We start from the raw sequence: 24,894 nt of genomic DNA on the forward strand, positions 1-24,894 counted from the left end.
GATGTGGGAGGAGATCAGGCTTCCAATGAGATGGGAGGGTAAGGTAAGGAGTTGGAAGGGTAAAAGGAGGAAGCAAGCCCTCTAAGGATAGTGGAGGATTGGATAAGGAGTAGGGAGGAAGATATCAGGAAGCCAGGCCTCTAAGAAGAATGGAGGATTAGATAAGGAGTAAAAGGGGATGTGTGAGGAGGCGAGGCTTCCAAGGAGAATGGAGGGTTAGATAAGGAGTTGGAGGGTAATAGGAGAAAGTGAGTCCTGCAAGGAGAATGAAGGATTGGACAAGGAAAATGGAGGATTCGACAAGGAGATTGGAGGATTGGACAAGGAGAATGGAGGATTGTACAAACAAAGAGTGGGGGATATAAGAGGATGCAGAGCCTTTAAGGAAAATACAGGGGAATATGAGTGTGATATGATGGTGGTAGGATTGGAGAGTAGGATAAGGGATAATGAAGGAGATAGAAGCAGATAATTCAAGTTAAAATTGGGACAGTGGAAAGTAAGAGCACATAAATGGAAAGGTGTTACTTACTCAACTTGTGTTGGTCTTCTCTTCTTTTACATCAGTGATCTCTCATGTTGATGGTGTCTCCTCTCTGCATCTTAATGGTCTTCATGCCTTGTACTATTAATCTCTCAGCAGCATTGTTCACACACCTCTATGTCTTGTTTTCTTACTTTTCCTTGCAGAGGAAGTGATTCCTGTTGTATACAAAAATAAGTTTTAGTGTCAAAGCTCTTAATATATTGTATCACCCTACTTTAACCCTTAAACACAGACCATCGGCATATAGTAATGCTCAACAAGTAGTGTATCTTGTGGTAGGGAGAGGACAGGAAAGGAAGAGCCCCCCCCAAGCAGAATTGTCTACACTTAAACCTAGCTCAACATGCCCATATGAGTTTTTTGCTCAAGTGTGGAACCCTGCCTAATCCAAGATTTTTTGTAAAAAAGCCCTCATGGACTCCATGAGAAAGGAAGAGCCTCTTCGGATTGATGTGCCTATACTTACAAAAGGCACTTCTGTGAGATTGTTGTCCATAATTCTGTCAAAAATATGCTCCTCTTGATATTTTTTTCGGCCACACTTAAAACTAGGCCACGACACACATACACACCAACACACACCCACACACACCCACACCCACCCACACACACCCACACCCACCCACACACACACACACACATACACCCACCCACACCCACCCACACACACACACACACATACACACACACACACACACCTTGACCTTGACCTTGACCTTGACCTTGACCTTGACCCCGATCTTGACCTTGACCTTGACCTTGACTTTGACCTTGACCTTGACCCCGACCTTGACCTTGACCTTGACCTTGACCTTAACCTTGACCTTGACCGCACCCACCTACATACACACCCTCATACACACCCACACCCACCCTCATATACACCCACACCCACCTACATACACACCCACACACACCCACACCCACCCACACATATTTACTTCCGGTCTACTTGTGGCCTATTTCTGGTTTATTTATATTGCATCATGCTGTGCAACATCCAATAAATTATTAGATACGTGTTGTTTTCTGATTGGTTGCTTATGACGTAATGTGATTATGTGTTATATTCTGATTGGCTTATTGTTTCAGATGTGTCGTTTTCTGATTGGTTGCTTATGACGTAATTTGATGATGTGTTATATTCTGATTGGCTTATTGTTTCAATGCGGTCCGTGCTTAGGGTATATAAAGAGATTTTGCATTGCATATCAGCCAGTATTGTAAGAGCTGTTGAAGAGTAAGGTTGTATTGTTCCAGTGCTGCTTATATTTTTTAATTGCAGATTTGTATAAATTGAATTACAAATCATACTGCTGAACCAAACTGATCCAGCATAGAGATTTGATTTGAACCCCAAGAAATTTTATATAAATACCAAAGCCAAAAATATTAACACACACACACACACACACACACACACACACACACACACACACACACACACACACAGCACTGTGCTGAACCCAACTGATCCAGTATAGAATTTTGAATTGAAGCCCAGGAAATTGTATATAATAAACAACAACAAAAATTCCATAGCCATACACACACACATGCACTAGGTATACACACTAGGTATACAAAGCACAGTGTTGAACCCAACTGAAGCAGTATAGAATTTTGAATTGTATCCCAGGAAATTGTATATAATAAACAAACAACAAAAATGCCGAATCAAAAATATTGTAATCAATGCAATAAAAATATATTTAGCTCTAATTGGGCCAGACACCAAAAGATTTGTAACCCAGACAAACGCAGAACTCCCACAAAAAATTGCCCCAAATGCAATAGAAAATATAGCATGGAATATTTCACATATACACATAAAAATACTTGCTCTGCACAGCCATCAACATTGCCCTCACAACCATCCACATCTGGTCTGAAAAGGAAGCATGAAGCACCTCTTAATGCCAGAGCAGCAAAGCAGCCACGCTATGAAGCTATCCATAGCAGTTTTAATGGCCAACTTAGGGATTATCGGTTTGTATCAGAGCCAAGATGTGGTATTGAGAATTTCTTGAGCAGTGTAAAACCTGATGTACAGGCAATTCTAAATGCACAAAATGGCTCTTATAAGCTGTCCCTCAAATTGTATACTCAATATAAGAAGCCAAACGGCACAAAATTTACACAGCCCCACATGACAGAAACTGTACCGGTATATTCAAATGCAAATTTAGACACAATAATAAGCAGTTTAATAGATCAATTGAACATTAAACACTCTGAATTTGCAGCAAAAGAGTCTGGATGGAGCCTATGCGGCTCTCCACACAAGTTATATGTTAATATTTCTGAATTCTGCCCATTACAAGGATCTACATATCTGCCATTACCTGCTAATATTAAAAACAAAAAAGCCGTGGTTAATATTAAAAATACCGACGAGAAATGCTTTTTGTGGTGTATTTTAGCTGCTTTGTATTCAGTTTCAAGGCATCCTGAGCGAATAAGTTATTATAAACAACATGAGCACGATTTTGACGATGCAATGGAGGGTTTGGAATATCCAATGTCTGTTCAGAATATTGATAAATTTGAAAAAAAGGCCCGGGATATCAATGGCAAACAATTATCTATTAATGTATATATTTATTCCACTGGCCGTGGCGATTGCTTGATAGCACCTCTCAGAATCAGTATACTTGATGATGATTCTACTGTTCCGATTGATCTGCTCTTAATTGAAGAAAATGGCACAAATCATTACACTCTGATACATAATCTTCTAGCTTTAGTGAGAACACAACTAGATAAATCCAATAGAATATTCAGAATATGTAGAAGATGTTTAAGGGTATTTGATGGTAGAAAAACAGTGAATGGGGTTTGTAAAGAGAGTGCAGAAATTGCCAAAAACAAGTTAATTGAGCATCTGAAATACTGTGGCAATCATAAACCTGTTCATATGGTGATGCCAATGCCAAGTGAGAATTGCAAATTCAATAAGTTTGAAGCCTTGTTGGAACACCCAGCATATATTGTCTGTGATTTTGAATCGAATCTCAAACCTCTTGCATTCTGCAATCCAGATCCTGAAGAATCTTCAATTACACCATACCAGCTACATGAACCTTCCAGTTTTTGTTATGTGGTTGTACAGGATGGTGTTGTTACCAAAATAGATTCATACATGGGGCCAGATGCCATCAAAATATTTGCACATAGAATAGAAAATGAGTGCCGTGACATAGCATCTAACATCTTATTAAAATCAAAGCCCATGTTGCCTTTAACAGAGAAAGAGATTGAAGATTTCAACAATGCAGAAAAATGCCCACTATGTGATTCTGAATTTTCAGATACAAATATCAAGGTGCATCACCATTCTCATACAGATGGTCGATATAGACAGGCCCTGTGTAATAGCTGTAATATTCAGATCAAGAGACCAAGATTTGTCCCCATATTTTGTCATGGAGCATCCAATTATGATTTTCATCATCTGATCAGGTACGAGGGGTTTGAGAAGCAGAATTTAAATATTTTAGCTGAAAATGATGAGAAATATATATCTATTAGCAAAATAATTAAAGTTAATGGATTTTCTATTCAAATAAGATTTCTTGATTCTTACAGATTTTTACCTGATAGCCTGGATACACTGGCCACTCAATTACCTGATGATCAATTCAAAATCACACGTGCAGTGTTTCCAAATCAGGACCCGAAATTAATTAGGCGGAAGGGTGTATATCCATATGATTATGTTACAGATTTTTCTAAATTTGATGAGTGCTCCCTGCCACCACAACATGAGTTTTACAGCAAAATCAGAGGATCTGGAATCACTGATGAAGATTATCACCGTGCCCAATTGGCGTGGAACAATTTAGAATGCCGGACATTTGGTGATTATCACATGGCATATTTGAAACTTGATGTGACCATCTCAGCAGATATAATGCAGACATTCAGAAAATCTTGTATGCAAAATTATGGACTGGACCCAGTGTATTTTTACAGTGCCCCGGGCCTAGCATGGGCTGCAATGTTTTTAAACACCAAAATGCAATTGGATTTGATCCAAGATCAAGATATGTATCTGTTTATGGAGCAAGGTATAAGAGGAGGGATGGTGCAATGTTCTCAGAGATATGCCAGGGCAAATAACAAATATATGCCTGATTATAATCCAGCACTGCCATCAAATTATATATTGTATGTGGATGCAAACAGCCTCTATGGTCACGCAATGATGCAAAAACTGCCATATGCAGGGCTTGAATGGGTCGAAGATTTTAATATTGAGGATCTTCAGAACTATGATGACAGAGAACATGGCCTGTTCTTAGAGGTTGATCTGACAATTCCAGATTATTTACATAACAAATTTTCTGATCTGCCCCCAATTCCCGAGGTTCAGTGCTCACCTGGCTCTAAACAGAAGAAGCTCATGATGACACTGGAGTCAAAACAGGGCTATGTCACATATTACAAGAACCTCCAGTTCCTGATGAAACATGGTGTTCAAGTGACCAAAGTTGGAAAAGTTTTGAGGTTCAGGCACTCAGAATGGTTGAAGCCATATATTGATACAAACACGGAGCTTCGAACATCTGCAAAAAGCGAATTTGATAAGGCCTTGTTTAAATTGATGGTAAATTCTGTATATGGCAAAACAATTGAAAATGTCAGAAAACATACCGATGTTAAAATAATTACTGACCCCAGCCTGAGCAAAAAATTGGTTGCAAAGCCCAATTTCAATTACAGAAGAATTTATGATGAAGATATGGCACTTTTCAACATGAAAAAAACAAGGATTAAGTTTGATAAACCTATTTATGTAGGGGCTGCAATATTGGAATTGTCCAAATTACATATGTTAACATTGTATTATGATGTGCTGAAACCTTTTTATGGTGATAATGTAAAACTGATGTACATGGACACGGATAGTTTTATTCTTGATATTCAAACAGAAGATGTTTATCAAGATATGTCACAGCCTGAATTGCTCGAATATTTTGATACCAGTGAACATAAAAGGATTCAACCCCACAACAAAAAAGTGCCTGGCAAGTTAAAAGATGAGACACTTGGTGATGTTATTGTGGAATTTGCTGGGTTAAGTGCCAAGATGTACAGTTTTAAAACATGTAGTGCTGTTGTCAAAAAAGCCAAGGGTATTGGCAAAGTAGCTGTGGAAAAAGAGCTTAAATTTGAAGATTATAAAAATTGCATCAAATCCCAGAGTTTAATCAGAACATCGGAATCCAGAATTCAGAGTGTGGATCACTTATTGACTTCAAATGTTGTAAGAAAAGTGGCTCTGGACCCACATGATGATAAGAGATGTATTTTATCATGCGGCATACATACTTTACCATGGGGTCATTGTGATTTGAAAAATGGCAATCAATGCCCAATCACAGAGCATGATTTGAAATAAATAAACATGCCTATGAACTTATTTGGGTTTAAAAAACGGGCTGTTATGGACCTGCCAACACCACAACCCTCTCCTGATATGCTGTCTAAACTGAGTGGCTTGTTAATTATTCATCTGAACAGCATACTTACAGATGTTGATGATGAAACAGGCAAAATATTGTACATATTTAACAATAATTTAAATCATTACCAATTGCCTGTAGGTGGGCAATTGCAATTTATTACAACCCCTGAGGGTGATGTTAAAATTTCAGTAGGGAGAAATATTTACAGAATTAAGCACTCAAACATGGTTTCTGGCACTGTTTATACTGTTTCTGCTGGTGACTGCTTATATATTGAGGTCCCTGGATCTTATGATAAGCTTATACCTTTTTTTATAGAATTAAGAATCAGATACTCTATAATAAATAACTACTAAACAAAATGCCTAATGATATTTTTGGCCATACAAGGCATGAAGATCACAGTGATGAGATTCTGATGCTTGATGTCAGAGTCAAGAAATTAAGAAGTGATTTACAAGCTTTACAAACTACACTCAATGCCAGTCTTCAACTAGAAATTACAAATTTGCAATCACAATGCATGGACCCTCTTCTTAAAATTGATTCTGAACTTAAACTGCTGCTTCAGAAATATACTGATTTGGCGACATTGGATAATTTTCAAAGTTTAGAAGAGGCTGTTGCAGCTCTTCAAGCCAAATTTAAGACCCAGGCTATTAACTCTGAGCAATTGAAACAACAATTGGAAGAGCAAATAAATAATGTCCAGACACAGCTCCAAACAATTGTCAAAAGCATAAAATCACAAGAAGATTTTGATCTAGTGATTTCCACTCTAAAAGAACAGATTCAGTCACTCCAGATACCTAATCTGGATCCTCTGAACAATGCCATAGCCGAGGTTAAAGAAAAAATTGAGACACTTGAAAATTTTATGAACAATTTGCCATCTTCTGATGCTTTGAATGCAATAACTCGGAATGTAGCAAATATTAAGCTGCAACTTGAAACATATGAAGATTTTGGAAAAATTCAAAGTTCCATAACCCATCTTGAAGGTACAATAGCAGCAGTGCAAAGTGATTTGGCAAATGTACTTGAAACCCGATTGCCTGGGATTGTAGATACCCTCATCAGTGTCCAGCAACAAATCACAAAGCTTGAAAACCTTAACACTGAATCTGAACTGTCTCATTTTCATCATTTGATCGATGATATTCAAACAAAACTTGAAATTTTACAACAATCCACACCCACTCAGGCAGATATAGCTCTGCTCCAAAATGCTATGCAAAATGTGGCTGATGCTTCTGAATTACACAATGTGAAATTGGCACTTGAATCTTTGCAAAATACAGTGTCAAATCTTCCTACATCACAGGAACTTAAAAATATTAAGAGAGCAGTGAATCGCATATTGAAATCAGAAGATATCAAGAATATCCAGGCAGAGATCAAACAACTCACTCAGACAGTGGCCACTCTACCAACCAATCAACATATTAATGAACTGCATGCCCTGTTTGAGGATATCAGAAGACAGGTCCATGATCTTACTGCTCAAAATTCAAAATTGGCAGTTGTTGAAAATTTGCAACAAATTGTAGCTAATATCAAGCAACAGCTAGGGACCATGGAATCCAATCAAGCAAATGCTCTGTCTGTTTTTGCCACCCAGCTACAAGAGATTGTGCAACAATACAAAAAACTTGCTGTTGACATAAGAATCAAGCCTGGGCACGATGAGATTGTTAGGACCATCAATGAGCACCTTGAATCTGTAACAAGCAGATTGCTCACAGCAGAAAAAGAAATAACAGGCATAATGGAGAATCCAAAACATTCAGTAATTCTTGAATTGTACAGCATCCCCAACAAAGAATATGATTCTCCATTTACACCAGGTGGCAAAATATATATGCTGTCCCCTGCACAATTTTATTACCAATTTTTTGTTGGGGGCACATTGAGACCAATCAAGATCAAATATTGGCTACAACCACAGGCACACCACTACCCTACCTTATCAATAACAAATGCTGATAACAAAGTGAAAATCACCAGTGTAGAATTAGAGGATTTTACAGACCCCAATACATTAGAAACAGCCTATACTGAAGATGATGGCTCTCTGGAATTTAAAATACAGATAGGGGACAAATTATATTTAGAAAATCCTGCAGTCTCAGCTGCTGAACACCCCATAGTTGCAATATTCTTGTTTACATATTATGTCTAGACAAATTATTGTTGATGAATTACACAGACAGGCCCGACATAATTTTAAGAGACTCCCAGTAGTCACAAAGGGCATAGATGATTTATGGCAAAGCGACTTGATTGAAATGGCAAGTGGACAGTTGAAAAACTTAGACAAAATCAACAAGGGCTACAAGTATCTACTCACTGTAATAGACACATTTTCAAAATTTGCCTGGGCTGTGCCACTCAAATCCAAGACTGGGGCATGTGTTACAGAAGCTTTTAGAACAATCATCAATCAGAGTGGAAGATCACCGCGCTATTTGCAAACAGATAATGGCAAAGAATTTTATAATTCAGTGTTTCAACAATTTATTAAAAGCCAGGCAATAAAACATTATTCGAGTTACAGTGACCTCAAAGCCTCAATTGTAGAGAGATTCAACAGAACCTTAAAAAATCTTATGTATAAACAATTTACACTGCAAGGTAATTATAAATGGGTTAATATTCTTCCAGAACTTCTACATAAATATAACAATTCTATCCATTCCACAATCAACATGAAACCCTCTGAAGTAATAAGCTCATCTGATGAGCAAAAATTGATCAGAACTGTTTATTATCCTAGATACCAGCCAACAACAAGAAAGGCCAAATACAGGGTAGGGGATCAAGTAAGAATAAGCAAATATAAGCACTTATTCAAGAGAGGCTTTACAAGAAACTGGAGCACTGAATTATTTACAGTGGTTCAGGTTAAACCCGGGACTCTTAACACATATATAATAAAGGATCACCGAGGAGAAATTCTCAAAGGCAGGTTCTATGAACAAGAGCTCAGCAAAACTAAACAGCCTGACACATATCTCATAGAAAAAATCATCCGCAGAAAAGGCAACAAGTTACTTGTTAAATGGCTAGGACTTCCAGAACACAGCTGGATCGATGCAAACAAAATAATAATATGAGCACCTGGAATGTTATAAAAAGGCTGCCAGAACCTGAACAACAGAATAAGAGAAATGGCAACTTGCTACCTGATAATATTAGGTGTCTTATTGTTGGGCCATCTGCTTGTGGTAAAACTACACTAATGGTTGATAATTTTTTATTGGCACCCAACTGGTTAGACTGGAAAAACAGGCACTTGTATGTCTTCTCTAAGAGCTTGGAACAATTAAAATATCAGCAGCTGATGAAGCTATATGATGGATTGGATATTGCCACTTTTGAACCAGATGTTAAGCCACTTCATGAATGTCTCGATAATTCTGTTGTTGTGTTTGATGACATTATACTGGATAATCAAAACAAGGTAAGGAATTTCTTTACACAGGGCCGACACAAAAACATTGATTGCTTCTACCTGGCACAGACTTTTTCTAAAATTCCGAAGCAGCTGATCCGAGACAACACCAATTTTATATGTGTGTTTCATCAAGATCATACCAACCTCAAACACATACATGATGAATATGTAGGTGGGGACTTGAGCTACAATAATTTTTCCAGGTTTTGCAGTAGGTGCTGGAACCAGGACAGTTATGGGTTTGTCACAATTGATATGACAAGAACACCCAGTAGTGGCAAATACAGAAATAAAATCAACAATTTTCTAGACGTTGAAACATTTTCTAGACGTTGAGACGTATATAAATAACCATGAAAAGGCCAATCATTGATGATCTTAAGTTAAGAGATTATCTTGTAAAAAGATTTAAGGGATGGAAATCAGAGAACCGTGGAATTTATGAAAAACACAAACAAACAGAACAGCCTGTAATTGATGCTATTAATAATTTAGGTAAGAATATCAAAACTGTTACAGAGCAAAATCAAAATTTGATCACAGAGCTTGTACCTGTAGCTGCAAGGAACATATTAGATTATCCATTCACCCCACTTTCCAGTATTCATACACCTAGTCCTATTGCTCCTAGAAGAATTGAAGCTAGTCAGGATCCTATTGAATTGGGCCTTCTTGCTCAAAAATATTTAACAACACCTAAAGACAATAAAGATGAGGTTTTTGGCTTATATGCTGACACAGAGCTTGATGGCAGCATCATACATAGAATTGGCAATTTCAGAGTAACATTTATGGGAGATGATATAATTGTATATTCAGAATCTCGACTTGGAGAAAAAGGTGCTTTTGTTAAGTACACCGGAACACCTGGATTGTGGGAACTGATGACTAGGAAGAGACCTGGCAGCTATACAGATCAAGATTATGAGGATTACAAAGAAATATTAATAAAATCAGATGCTCTATACCAGAACAATGATCCCACACAAAAAAGAGTCAAGTCTAGCAGTGGGGCAAAATACAATAATTTAATCAAGCCCATATGGTCACAAATCAAGACCGGCAGTGGAATCAAACAATACAACACCCTGCCCAAAGAATTTGTGTGGGTTGATGATGTCAGGAAACTTGTAGATAGGCTATTGGTGATAGCTGGGGAGGAAAATGCTGGGAACCACAATTTTTACAATGAAAAGGTTGGAATTATGGACATGATAAGCACAAAATTGTCTAATTTTATAGTGAATGACGCTAAGGGGATTGGATATCTTATAAAAATTATTAACACTCTACCCCCCAAATTTTGGAATATCTCTGAGGGTCGGGGCCTTGTTAATGACATTATAAACAAGCTGCCATTTGAACTACATATTCCAGGCTATCAGTATTGTGGTCCAGGCACAAAACTGGACCATAGATTAAACAGAGGGGATCCTGGTGTTAATCCCCTAGATGCTGCTTGTAGAGACCATGACATAGCATAGAACACACATTCTGATCTTGACAAGAGACATGTTGCAGACAAGAAATTAGAAGAGGCTGCATTTGGTAGATTTGTGAGCAAAGATGCTTCTTTGAGTGAAAAAATAGCAGCATTGGGGACCACTATAGCTATGAGTACCAAACAAAAATTGGGGTGGGGGTTGTGAATATGTATATAATAAACCTACAATGAAGGCCAAGGGTGTTATGTATCAAATACCTTATGCAGGTCTCAAATCTCTTAAAACTATTGACAGTCTTTTGACCAAAAAGCAGCGCAAGAAAAAAAATTCTTGTCTTGCTAAGGGGCATGGTATGAAATTGTTGCTCAGTACCCCCCAATTAAAAAAATTACAGCAATCAAGAAAAAAATCACATGTCGGTGGATTTATATTTACCATCCCTGCCATCTTAGCTGCTCTCGGGGCTGTTGGGAGCTTGGCTGGGGGTTCAGCCGCCATAGCAAAAACAGTAATAGATGCCAAGAAAAATAGGGCAGAATTAGATGAGCAGAAGCGCCACAACCTGGCAATGGAGAAAAAAGGCAAGGGTGTTAAGAGAGCCATGAATAAGTTTAAAAAAAACAAGAGCCGCTTACAAACCAAGATATTGAAGCTTTAATCAAGCCACTGGGCATCAAACATTTTAGAGGTGTGTACATGTCTGATTCTTTACCAGAACAACCACTCAACAAAGAGTGTGGCATTGTTAATTTGGATGAGTACAAAAATCAGGGCACTCACTGGATCTGTTATCTTAAATATTTAAAAAATGAGGCATTTGTGTTTGATTCATTTGGTGGTGTTCCACCTGAAAATTTAGTAAAATATCTAAAATCAGCTAATCTTTATTACAATAATGCCCGTGTTCAAAACTTTAAAGATGTTAATTGCGGACATTTGTGTTTATCTGTTCTTAGATACATGTCTCAAATAAATAAACCATCAATTGAAGATTTTCAAAAAGCCTTGTGGTATCTGAAACATCATGGGGGTATTCCATCTCACCAGCCAAAATTCAATATTGAAACTTAAATTGCATGATGACATAGTGTATCCCAAAACAATAGCTCTCAGAGCATTTTATGGCATGTACTTGATCCCAAATATTACACACCACAACAACACAATTGCAGTTGGGGATGAAAAAATTGTCATCACTCCAGGGCAGTATAATCTGTCCACTCTAAATGCTCAATTACCCAGAGGTGTAGTGTTAAGTCAAAATTCTGTCACTCACAGAGTAGAAATTGTATCTGCCGCAGAAACAGTGAATCTGGGTACTATAGGAGAGCTGTTAGGATTTGAGAACAACACAAAACTTGAACCAGGCATCAAACACACTGCTATTAATATACCTAAATTCTTAGCCATAGAGACTCTAAATATTCACTGTAATGTGGCTGAGGGTATGATCACCAAATCAAATGGCATAGGCACTCACAAACAAACTGGGATCATTGCAACATTTAAACCTAACTCTGAATTCATGGAGCCCATCATCTACAATCCATCCCCAACATTATATTTTCCTGTGTGCCATAATAGAATAGATTATATTGAGTTGATGGTCACTAATGAAAAAGAAGAATTAGTTGATTTTGCTGGAGCCACAACAACTGCCATCATAGAGATTAATATTTAAATAAAAATACATACAATGGAAAATATTGAGAGTTATGAGCTACAATCATTCCCTCCAAACAGGAGGACATTTGCAAATTTAAATCAACCCAACACAGAAATTGAGGTTGATCTTGATGTAGGGGATGGCTTTATACACCCCCACAGAGCAGATTTATACATCAAATTTGATGTTGTAAAGCTCGATGGTACAGATTATCCGGCAAATTCAAATATAAGATTGGTGGACAATTTTGTGCCGCATCTATTCTCTGAAATTGAGATCAGAAAACATGGCGTTGTTATAAACAGAGTGGATTATCCCGGCATTACCTCCACAGCTTTGGCCACACTAAAATTATCCAAAACCGAGGCTTCATACTACAAAATAGGCGGATTTGAGGCTGGTGATAAGATATTATCTAAAAACCACACTGTGCTGTTCCCGATGCGCCTTTTGCCAGGATTCTTCTCAGATTACAAAGAAATTATGTGGAAGGGTGGGTTAAGAATTACATTTAGAAGAGCTGCAAATGATAATAATGCTTTGATGAGGTACAGTGCAATAAACCCTACAGGGGAAGCTCTGCCTAATACCCTACCTGATGCAGGCAAATGCGTTATTCAGACTATGGAGCTAAGAATCCCTGTTGTTGAGTATGAAGCCAGTTATGGTCTTAAATACAAAGCTGATATAATAAAAAATCCACAAATTCCTCTACAATTTTATACATATCAATGCGTACAGAAGCCCGCATCTGGTACATATTATGAGTTTGATGCTACAAATTCATTCTCCAGTATTCAATATGACATGCCTGATTTTGTAGTGGTACTGTTTCAGACTGGAAGACACAATAATCAGGAAAAAAATTCAAGTAAATTTGATAGCTGCAACATCAAGAACATATATCTTAAAAATGGCAGAAATGAGGTTTTTCCCAGAGAAAATTACAATTTAGACATGTCCAAGAATGATTTCCTCAAATTATATGAGGCCTTTTCGGCTTTCAAGAGGGTCACTACAGGCAATACTGACATGTATTACACACCAGATGAATTCAAAGCACAGAGACCCATGTTTGTAATTAACACTTCAAAAAGAAAACAGGTTGTGGTGAGTGACAGAACAAATATTAAAATTATCTGTGAATTTCATGAGGCTTTACCTGATGACACCATATGTAGTGTTATTCTCATAGGAGAAAAATCATATGTTTATGATGTAAGAAATGAGAGAGTCACGGAGCAATTCTAGAGAGTCTCTGCATATTGCATTGTTTTAATATTGGATTGAGGCTGGGGTCCAATTAAACTTAAATTGGAAGTAAATATGGGTGTGTATGTGTGTGTGTGTCTTGGCCTAGTTTTAAGTGTGGCCGAAAAAAATATCAAGAGGAGCATATTTTTGACAGAATTATGGACAACAATCTCACAGAAGTGCCTTTTGTAAGTATAGGCACATCAATCCGAAGAGGCTCTTCCTTTCTCATGGAGTCCATGAGGGCTTTTTTACAAAAAATCTTGGATTAGGCAGGGTTCCACACTTGAGCAAAAAACTCATATGGGCATGTTGAGCTAGGTTTAAGTGTAGACAATTCTGCTTGGGGGGGGGCTCTTCCTTTCCTGTCCTCTCCCTACCACAAGATACACTACTTCAACATTCATGCACTTTTGTGCATTTTGTGTGCAGGTGGAACTAGTGCTGGGAGTTTCTCTAGGATGCACAAAGCTTTTGTTTGAACTGTTAATTTTAGTTCTGGTATCAGTATTATTATGAGAGGATGTATTTGTTTAAACCTTTGATTCTTTTTTTCATAATGTTCTACACTAGAAATTAAATACAGTGTCTTTATCTGATTGTCTTTCATTAATGTGTACTTAATGCTTTCAACATTTAGTAGACACATCCAATATAAAACCTATAATGTTTTCTGTTGAAGACTTTGCATCATATCTTCGATTTTTACTCATAATGGTGGCCTTACCACATGGTACCACTCTGCAGATACAGTAGCAACAGTTTTTTCCTACTACTTTGAACAGTTACTTCATTTATTCCATTTGTTAAGCTTATTATTGCACGTATAGCAAGAAAATTAAGTTGTAAAGTGTTTTGTCGTCTTTACATGCTTTATTTATTTCAATTTCTTATTATTTGTATTTTTATTTTATTTTAAATATTATTTTAATAATAATAATAATTATTATTATTATTATTATTATAATTATTATCATTATTATTATTGATCATTTGTGGAGAATTTGTTGCCTTTCAGTAGCTCAGCTTTGTTGATTACATATTATTGGACACTTTCCTGCAAACAAAATATAAGAGGTAAATCTATTAGATTTTGTTACAAAGCATGGTGCTTGAACACCTTCCATCATAAGCCATTTGTTTTGACATCTATCAAGGTAAGAGTATGTGGATACTCTACTGATACTGAAATCAAATTTAGAAAGACTGTAGCCCCTCTTATTCATATCTTAAATGAATTTCTGAAGTTAAAAAATCTACCAGCTTAAATTTAGATGGAAAATTGCTCAATACTAAGTGACATGACATTCTGTTCCACCTAAAGATGCTTTGTAAACCATTACAACATGAAGGCAAGTTTTGAAAGATGTGAGGCATTCTGTTCGTGCACCAGTAGTGTTGTTAATGGATATGTCAAATATGATGTAGAAATTTGCATTCCACATTTCATATGTTTCCATGACATGTGAATATACCAACTTTCATGGAGGAGTGTTCAGTACACCATACTACGATGCCGACGTGGATATAGGTGTTGTTCATGTGGCCCTGCATGAATTTCATCATATCATCACTCATTCTTCTCTTTGAGATTAGCCAAATGTGGCAGAAATACAAAGTAAAAAAAAGCCAAATCAATCAACCAATCGATATGTGAATATACAGGGTGTCTCGAAAGTAATAGCGCAAACTGACACAGGTGAAAGTACATGATAATAGAAGCAAAAAGTCTCAGTAAACATGGGTCTGCAAACGAGCCACTTTCAAGATAATTGTGAATGTGTGATTACAAGCTGCCACTGACTACATTGTTTGTGAACGTCATCCTAGTTGGTAAAATGCTAATAATGTGTGGGTACAAGCCATTCTGACTTCCGTGTTTGTAAATATCATCCTAGTTGGTAAAATACCAATAATACACTATGAAAAATCAGGAGATATCATTGCTTTTATTAAACATTCTATTTACTTTAACAAGGAATATAGCACTACTGTAGTATGTTCTTCGTTACAATTACTGTACACTCGTACCTGTTAAAAGAGGTGTTCAAAGTGTCATACTTTCATCTGGATGCAATACTGTATGCAATTCCGCATTGAGTTTCAAATTCTTTCGAACATTGCCGGGTTCATTTCGGAATTGGTCACAAGCATGTACAATTTTCTGTTTCAGTTCTCCAACTGTGTCAGCGAGAGTGTTGTACACTATGCTTTTGAGGTGACCCCAGACACAAAAATCCAAATGATTTAGATTTGGTGATCTTGGAGGCCAAGGTATAGGCCCAATTCGACCTACCCATCTTTGATGATATCTGCGTGTTAGATGTCATCCCACAGCAGCAGCAAAATGTGCCGGTGCTCCATCATACAAGTACCACATACTGTGATGTGGATGAAGGGGAACATCTTCAAGCAATCCTGGAAGATCATGCTGCATAAAGCGAAGGTGCCTTGGTCCATTGAGTCTTCTTGGAAGAATGTGTGTTCCAATGAAATGATCACCTAGTACCCCAAACCACACATTCAATGAGAAACGTTGCTGATGTGGTGCCTCATGAACAGCATGTGTGTTTAGTACACTTCAAACATGAGAATTATGAATATTAAAAATACCATTGCGTGTGAACCCAGCTTTGTCAGTAAATAAAATGTTACTTGCAAAACGAGGGTTGAGTACAACCTGTTGTTGCATTCACTGACAAAACGTCACTCTAGGAACACAATCCATATCACTGAGACACTGAACTCGGAGGTGGTAAGGGTAGAGTGAACTGCGATGTAAAATTCTCCATATGATACTGCGACTTACTGGCACTTGTGCGGCAATTCTCCTCGTCAAGGTTCCTGGAGAGTGTTCTACTGCTTCCAACACCATATCCTCAACTTCAGGTGCAATGCATGCAGGTCTACCTGCTCTCCTACCATGTTCGAAGCTCCCATGTTCTTTGATGCACTGATGTACCCTAGTAAATGTGCTACTCTTGGGGTGCCTTGTAGCAGGGTATTTTTCTTGGCACAAATGTGCAGCCTCCCATGCATTGCCGTTAGCCAAACCATACACAAAATGCATATCCACATACTCTTTGTTGCTGTAAGGTACCATTTTCACTATGCAGTCCAGCACAACTGACGTGACTCCCACAGTACGATTAGACTGTGTACTGATTGTGTCCATACAACGTCACCTCTCGGAAATGTTCTGTTTGATTGCAATGTCACCTCTCAAAGATGTTCTGTTTTGTAAACAAAGAGCAAACCTCTAAACGAGTAAAGCACTAAGTGTTTACAAAATGCAATCAATGATGGCTTGTAACCACACATTCGCACACATTATTAGCATTTTTCCAACTAGGACGATGTTTACAAACAATGAAGTCAGTGGCGGCTTGTAATCACACATTTGCAATTATCTCGAAAATGGCTCATTTGCAGACCTGTGTCAGTTTGCGCTATTTCTTATGAGACACACTGTAGAGTAATCAGTATGTACTATATACCAGTTACATGAGCATGTTTAGCTAATAGAATGTGTGATTAATGTACAATGGATCTATGACATTTGTATCTTTTTAAAAACAATAATGATATTTGTAAGGAAATTTTATGGATAATTCAAAAATTTTCCAAATTTTAAAAATAGTAATGAATTGGTAAGTGTACATGCATGGAGTTACCATAAGGTAATGGGGCATAATTCAAAATCAGAGAATGAAAATTTTCTAAAAATTATCCAAAATTGCTTAGTAGCATCTAAAATTTAAAAAAATTATGCATTTAAGGGTTTATATGAAGCAAATATGTATATTAGAATAAAATTTCAAAGTTTCACAATGGTGTTGATGAACCAACTTTGTTATTTTCATTAGTAATTAATTACTAGTTCTAAAGTGTCAGCTATATTATTAACATTTTCATGGTATGGTAGCTCATGAATGATGACATTCTTGAATGAATTTGTTTGCCAAGTAGTTTAATTATTCTTTTAGAAATTCACATCAAATTTGTAACCAGTTCATTGTGATAGTGTACTTTTAAACTTTTACAGTAAGAAGACAGGGACAACATAATGCATTATATTGTTTCTCTCATTTATTCATCAGGTAAACATTCAATCTTTTTGTATTAGTAGCTTGAGATTGATAATATTGTGTACAAAAATATTATATAACTGACAGTAATGTTTTTATTATTATTATTTTCTTCTACAAAATTGTACTGTATTTGTCACAAAAATTTTGAAAAACGTCTGTGCAAAGGTTATGACTGGATGACTTATGCCATCTATAGAGCTCAAAAACAAATACATATATTGTTGAATTTTGGTTTGACAAATCAAGAAATACTAAAACTGTTCAATTGATTTTATTCATTTGCTTGTTCTAATATGTGCATTTGTATAGTTTTCATATTTATCAATATTTCCAACTGTACAAGTTTTTCTGTAAGTTATAAATGGAGAAAAATTCAAATTAAATTACATAATTATGATGTAGTACTTGCTATACAGTGCTCTGTTGCTCGAATGTAAAATAAATGTGTGTTGTTACACAGTTTCCTGCAGATGAGAATGGGTTTACCATCCTGAAAAAATAATTCCAGCAAGCATTGGATGAAATGAAAAGAAAGGCTACATAAGTGGATGAATTTTTTATCAAATTAATGAAGAGAAGAAGGATATTTTATACTAATGTAATGACATCCATGAGTCGATTGAACCAAAGACTTTACCATGAATGTTCCAATTTTTCTTCAGAAGAAAATTATTGCCAGGGAATGTACTGAATAGAGTGAGCCCTTTGTAGCACACAGTGAACTTTCTTCTATGAGTACGAAATATATATTTTTTCCTCTAAGGTTGATAGAGAATTAGAAGAAGAGCAATTTAGTCGCAAGAAGGGAAAAGGCACAAGAGATGCAATTGGACCACTGTGGACAATTGTTGAAACATACCTAGAAAACGGAATGATTTTATTAATTGTATTTGTGGATATGGTGAAATTATTGATAGATTGAACTGGATAGAAGATACAAAGATACTGAAAAGGATAGATATAAGTTGGGAAGAGAGAAAACCTAAGCAATCTGTTCACAAAATATTGACTTAAAGTGAGAGTGGAGAAGAAATGACACATAGCAGTGAAATTGGGGGAGGAGTATGACAAGAATTCTGCAAATGACCTACATCAAGTCTTTCTACAAAGAGGGAGGGTTAATAATAGGAAGAAGAAGAACAAATGTAAAATATTTGAGAATAAAATGGTCTTGTTAGTAGAAGATACTAGGAAGGTGATTAGTGCGTTTTGAGGGGACATAAATGTCCAATACAAGTAGTTCAGGATGACAATTAATGTGAAGAATAAAAGAACAATGGTTATTGGGAAGAAAGCAAGGAAAATTTATGTGAGAATTTGATTCCAAAGTATTGAACAATTTGAGAGATTCAGATAACTTGGATGTATCATAAGCAGGAAATCAATGTGAGAATAGCAATTTCGAAGGTAGCCTTTAACCCTTAAACGCTTGAATAATTTTTTGTTGATTTTTACTTGGTTTTAGTTTAATATCTGTTGTTATGTACGAATAAGTGATTTTGAATCATTTTTTGAAAATTTTCATTCTCCCTTTTCGAATTATGCCCTGTCACCATACGGTAACGCTATGCATTCACCCCTACAAATTGATTTATTATTTGAAAACTTGGAATTTTTTAAATTAACCTTAAAATTACTTTTAAGATTTGATTATTTTTTTGTTAATACAAATATTATAGATTGATTGTACATTAATCTCAAATTTTCAGAGCTAAAAGTGCTCAGATATATATTTAGTACATAATGATTACTTTATATTCACATATTGTTTATCATTCTTGCATATTCACTTGTCATAGATACTTTGTATTGAGTTGAATTCAATTTTTAAGTCCACTTTATGCACAGAATAGCTAATCGGGATTGGACCAACAATTCAAAGTGAGATTGGAACCAATGTGCCATGTACCTCCACCATGTATTGAATCTGGTACCCCTTGATTACAAGGCGATGACGTTACCACTAACCCATTGGGGAGGCTCTTGTCAAAGAAACGTATGAAACATGGAACGTGAAGTTCAACCACATATTTGACATGTCCAATGCAAACACTACTCGTGGACCACCAGCATACCACACATCTTTCAAAACCTTCCTTTGTGTTGCAATGGGCTTCCAAGCTCCCTTAGGTGCAACATGAAATAATGTCATAGAGTTTTGAGCGATATCCATCCAAATTCAAGCTGGGAAAATCTTTGTCTTTGAAATTCAAGTATCATATGGATGAGAGGGGCTCTGCAGTTTTTCTAAATTTGTTTTTAATGTCAGTGAAATCTTCTTATACTCTTATCTTGATAGATATCAAAACGAAAGAGGTATCCACGGAAGGTTTTCAAGCTTTGTAACCAAATCTTCTAGGTTTACCTGTAATAAATAGCTTGCACAAATGGTTACCATTATACGAGATCACAGACTCAACAAGGCCGAGCTACTGAACAGGCACAAAATGTTCCATGAAATAGTCATCTATTATTACTATTATTTTATAATATTTATTATTATCATTTATATTATTATTAAAATAAAATATAAATTATAAGCAATAGATATAAATAAACTATTCAAAAGATAAGAGGTTTTACAACTTAAATTTCTTGCTTTACATGCATTAATGAAAGAATAAATGGTGTAATTGTTGAAAAGGACTGCAGCTATTATGAGCCATTATGAGCAAAAATCGAGCAAGAGATGCAAATTCTTGAACAGAAAACTTCATAAGTTTTTAATTACATGTGTTTACTAAATGCTGAAAACATTTAGAACTGCATAATGAAAAACAATCAGATCAAAACACCATTTACTTTCCAGCTTATGACATATTGAATAAAAAAATTGAAGGTCAAAACAAATACATCCTCTCACAACAATGTCGTTACCTGGACCAAAACAAATGGCCTCAAATGTAAGCTTTATGTTTCATAGAGCGACTTCTGACACTAGGTTTGCATACACACTGAATATACACAACCCTCTAGCATGAAGTGTGCTAATGTTGAGTGTTACCATATGGTAACGCTATGCATTTAAGGGTTAATATAAGACATGTGTCTTCATGTACCTTTTGACAAACAAGTAAGAAATAGACTGATGGAGTATTTTGTGTGTTGTGTAGTGTTGTATAGTGTAGAAACCTGGGTGCTAAGAATAATGGAGAAAAAGCAAGTGGATGTTTTAGAAATGTGGTTATGGTGAAAAATTGACCATGCGAAATGGACAAAGTAAGGAATTGTTGGGAAGAGTTGGTGATGAAGTAATTCCGGGAGTGATCAAGAAATGAAAAAGAAATTTGGTGGTACACTGGCTAAGAAGGAACTGTATGCTAATAGAAACACTGGAAGGAATGCTTAATGGAGAGATATCCAGGGAAGTTAAAATTATCAGATGACAGATATGGTACAATATTGGAAAGTCCGGAGGCTGAAATCTTTTTGATATAATCAATAGAGCAACCATCTTTGCATAATTCTAGCAAGTATAATGATTTTGTTTCTCTCTGTAACTGCAGTGAATAATGAAGACAGTAATTAATGAAGGAATGATTACAAGTGTTTCTTTAATGAGTAGTCATATTTACATATCATAAATATTCTCACACATTTCATGTTTTCAGGTTTAAAAACTGGGCATTGAAGAATTTTACAATAAGTATTTTATTTAAATAGTGGCACATAATGGTCCAAATCCCAATTTAAACTGTAGGTCTTTTCCAGATTAGCCTATCTATGAATCAAGTGGACTTGTAACTAACTTCAATAGTCAATAGACATAAATCATTCTCCAAGATGTCTAAATTTTACAATTAACAATAAAAAACCAATCAATCCAATTTATGACATCTTACAAATTATAAATCACATGAGAAAAAGTTCCTCATCTGTCAGTGGTATTACTTAAAACCAGTGTTGCATTTGAAAGATTTTCAGTGATAGGAGAAATTCCATCAAGTACTCTTGCAGGATCACTATATTATGTAAATTACATATTTACTTTGGATGAGTATTGGCTTAAATCAAGTTCTTAGATTGACAGTTGGCATTCTTGAGAAGTTGGGAACTGACTGAAATTATTTCTACACAATTCTTTTTCAAAAGTTTCACTTTCGATTTAAAAGCCTTAACCCTTAAATAGGCACGCATGGGTAAATTTGACCCACAGGTAGGTATTTCTTAATGCCCAGACACTTGTTGGTTGCCCCCTGTGCTAGCTCATCTAGTACCTTCCTAAAACAATCTGATTCAACTGTCGAAGTCATTTCCTTCATTGTGTGTGTAATTGCAACAAGGTGAAGCTGTTTTAAAGTTGATGGGGGTCAAATTTACTCCCACGCTCATAGTTACGTATGTGATTTTTTGTTGTTCATTTTTTTAGAACTTTCACTTACTGTGCTTCGTGAGTGAAATATTTTAACATTTTTTACTTGATCTGTGTTTTGTGACCGTGTTTTAGAGTGAATGTTTAATTTTTCTAAGAAATCGTTCAAAAGCTCATAGTATGAAAGACAGCAGGGGCTGTTGGAGGACATTTCAAACCTAGTTCAGCTGAAGTGCTTCAAGATGAATAATTGAATATCATGTTACTGAGTGAGAACATTATACTAATTCTAAGTCAAATCATGATGATGAGAATGATATCCTGGAAGAAGACGAAACTTATTCCCAGGGAAAAGACAAAATAACTTGATGGAAAGAAGCTCTCTGCTCATGTTTGAATGTTCACAAAAGAAGTATGAATATTTTTTTATGACTTCTTAGATCACTTGCAACTGCAAGAAATGCCAAATTTGCTGATGAAGATGAAGTTTTAAAAACAAGACAAGTTTATTTGACATAATATATGATAAAAAAATAATACAATGGTCCCATTTAGTTAGTTGTGGAAAGCAATTGAGATTTTGAATATTGATATGTATTGGAACTTCAATATTTTCAAGGGAAAGCGTACTAAAAAATATATATTTGTATTTCTTTAAAAACATGGATATTGCTAAAAATAACACAAATATTTGAAGTGTATACCCTACAAAAAAAAAATTGTATTGCTTATTCCACACTTTCCTCATAATTATCATTTGATTTAACTATTGCAAGAAAGGGTTTTGAAATGTTGAAAATGCAATGTCTGTCCATATTATTTTTCTATATTAATTGCACGTATTTTCTATATTCAAAAACTACTTTAAGTTTTTGAAATGCTTGGTGGTAATCAAGTGGTTACTTCATTACTAGGGTTAGGATTTTTATGACCTAAAAATCACCAAAATATGCAATATAAAATATGCTCCTATGACCTAAAATTGTCCAAAATATGCACTATAATTTGAAAAATATGTCCTTATAACTGGACTGTTTCAAACATCAATATCTAAATGCTGAGATATTTTCACATTCGTACAATTTGAATTCACTTTATGGGCCCTGAGTTGCAATCCACAATGAATACTTTCTGTAAATTTTCAAATGAAAATTAAAAAGATTTTGCTGCAGTCCAAAAAAAAAAAAAAACTTGAGTGAACCTGCGAGTAAGAATGAATCCACTTCGAAAATGACTGTATATTTCTTGAAAATGTGGAAATATGCTGAATATGACCGAAAATCTATCAAAATATGCAGAAATGGCTAAATATGTCAAAATATGCCCTTAAGAAGCCTCTTCTCTCTTTTTTTCTATCTTCATCCCTTCTTCCTATTTCTTCTTTCTTTAACTCTCTCTCTCTCTCTCTTTCACCCTAATTTAATTAGTTTCTTCATAATATGAATTTTTACATATTTAGGGTAACACATCTGACTACCATGCTAAAGGTTCCAGGTTCGATCCCCGGCTGGTTCAAATCCAGGAACTTTTCTAAAGTTGGAAGCAGTCCCGGTGCCCACCCAGCATCAAATAACATGGGTGGGTACCTGGGAGAAACTCTGGGGGGTAAAGGTGGTCAGGGGCGTGATGCTGATCACATCACCCCCACTCACGACCGGATCAAGAAAGTGTGGGGCGTTATCGCCACACCACCTATACGCCTTAATGGCATGGTGCTAAGCACAGGGGAGCACATTACCTTTTTTCTTTACATATTTAGAGAACACATCATACTTAACAAAATAAATATGCTAAGTCATGAAAATCCTAGCCATATTGATTACAAATAATATTTTATATTTGGGTGTCAAATTTACTTCCACATGCCTACTTAATGTGGTGAAAAAGGTGTGCCTGGTTAAGGGTTAACATTGTCATGCAATGAAATAAAAATCTGATCCCTTTCCTTAAATTTAAATTCTGAGTATTTAAATGCCTCATTACATCTACCATTAAAGCAAATCCGGCTGCTGTCCTTTCACTTCAAAAAAATTTTGATTTCTTCATGGAATTGCCAAAAGTGTGGAAAAACTTTGTAGCAGGAAAGCCAATGAACTTTCATTCACTGTTGCTAAGAAATGACACAAACTGCCATTAATGAAGTCCATGTGAACATATGTCCATATAACTGGACTGTTTCAAACATCAATATTTAAATGCTGAGATATTTTCACATTTGTACTATTTTTAGTTCACTTTATGGGCCCTGAGTTGCAATCCACAATGAATACTTTCTGTAAATTTTCAAATGAAAATGATCTTTACGAATTTGAACACGTGATATACTTTAAAACTTTCAAAGAAAGTACTTCATGATGAATAATACAATTTAAATGGTAAAGCTAACTGCCAGGGATATTTATGATCTGCATTAATGATTTCTTGTCATAGTCAAAGCTCCACTTGTGGCAACACAAACTAAGTTAGATAAAGCAAGACTGTACCTTTGCAAAATAGCCTCCACTTCCTTCAAAATGTCTTCTCCCATTATTGTGTCATAGAGAGTAATCATGTCAAGAAGTTCTTCTGTGACATTGAGATGAGGGTTGCATCCATGAATGAATATAGTTAACGGAGCTACACAACAGATGTAAGGCCATATTAACCCATCA

General features: G+C 35.8%; 1 protein-coding gene across 1 annotated transcript in view; it reads right to left on the reverse strand.

Annotated features, from left to right (window-relative positions):
- Nucleotides 1-632: 632 nt before the first annotated feature.
- The window catches only part of LOC145999700 (uncharacterized), a 116,533-nt gene continuing 92,271 nt past the window's right edge, over nucleotides 633-24,894 (reverse strand). The window contains exon 4 of the mRNA XM_083136953.1: nucleotides 633-702. Coding sequence (XP_082993079.1) covers nucleotides 675-702 — 28 coding nt within the window. The 3' untranslated portion in view covers nucleotides 633-674. The remainder of the gene's footprint in view (nucleotides 703-24,894) is intronic.

Source organism: Lepisma saccharinum, chromosome 15 (assembly GCF_977018435.1).
Source record: "Lepisma saccharinum chromosome 15, izLepSacc3.1, whole genome shotgun sequence".
Lineage (NCBI taxonomy): Eukaryota > Metazoa > Arthropoda > Insecta > Zygentoma > Lepismatidae > Lepisma > Lepisma saccharinum.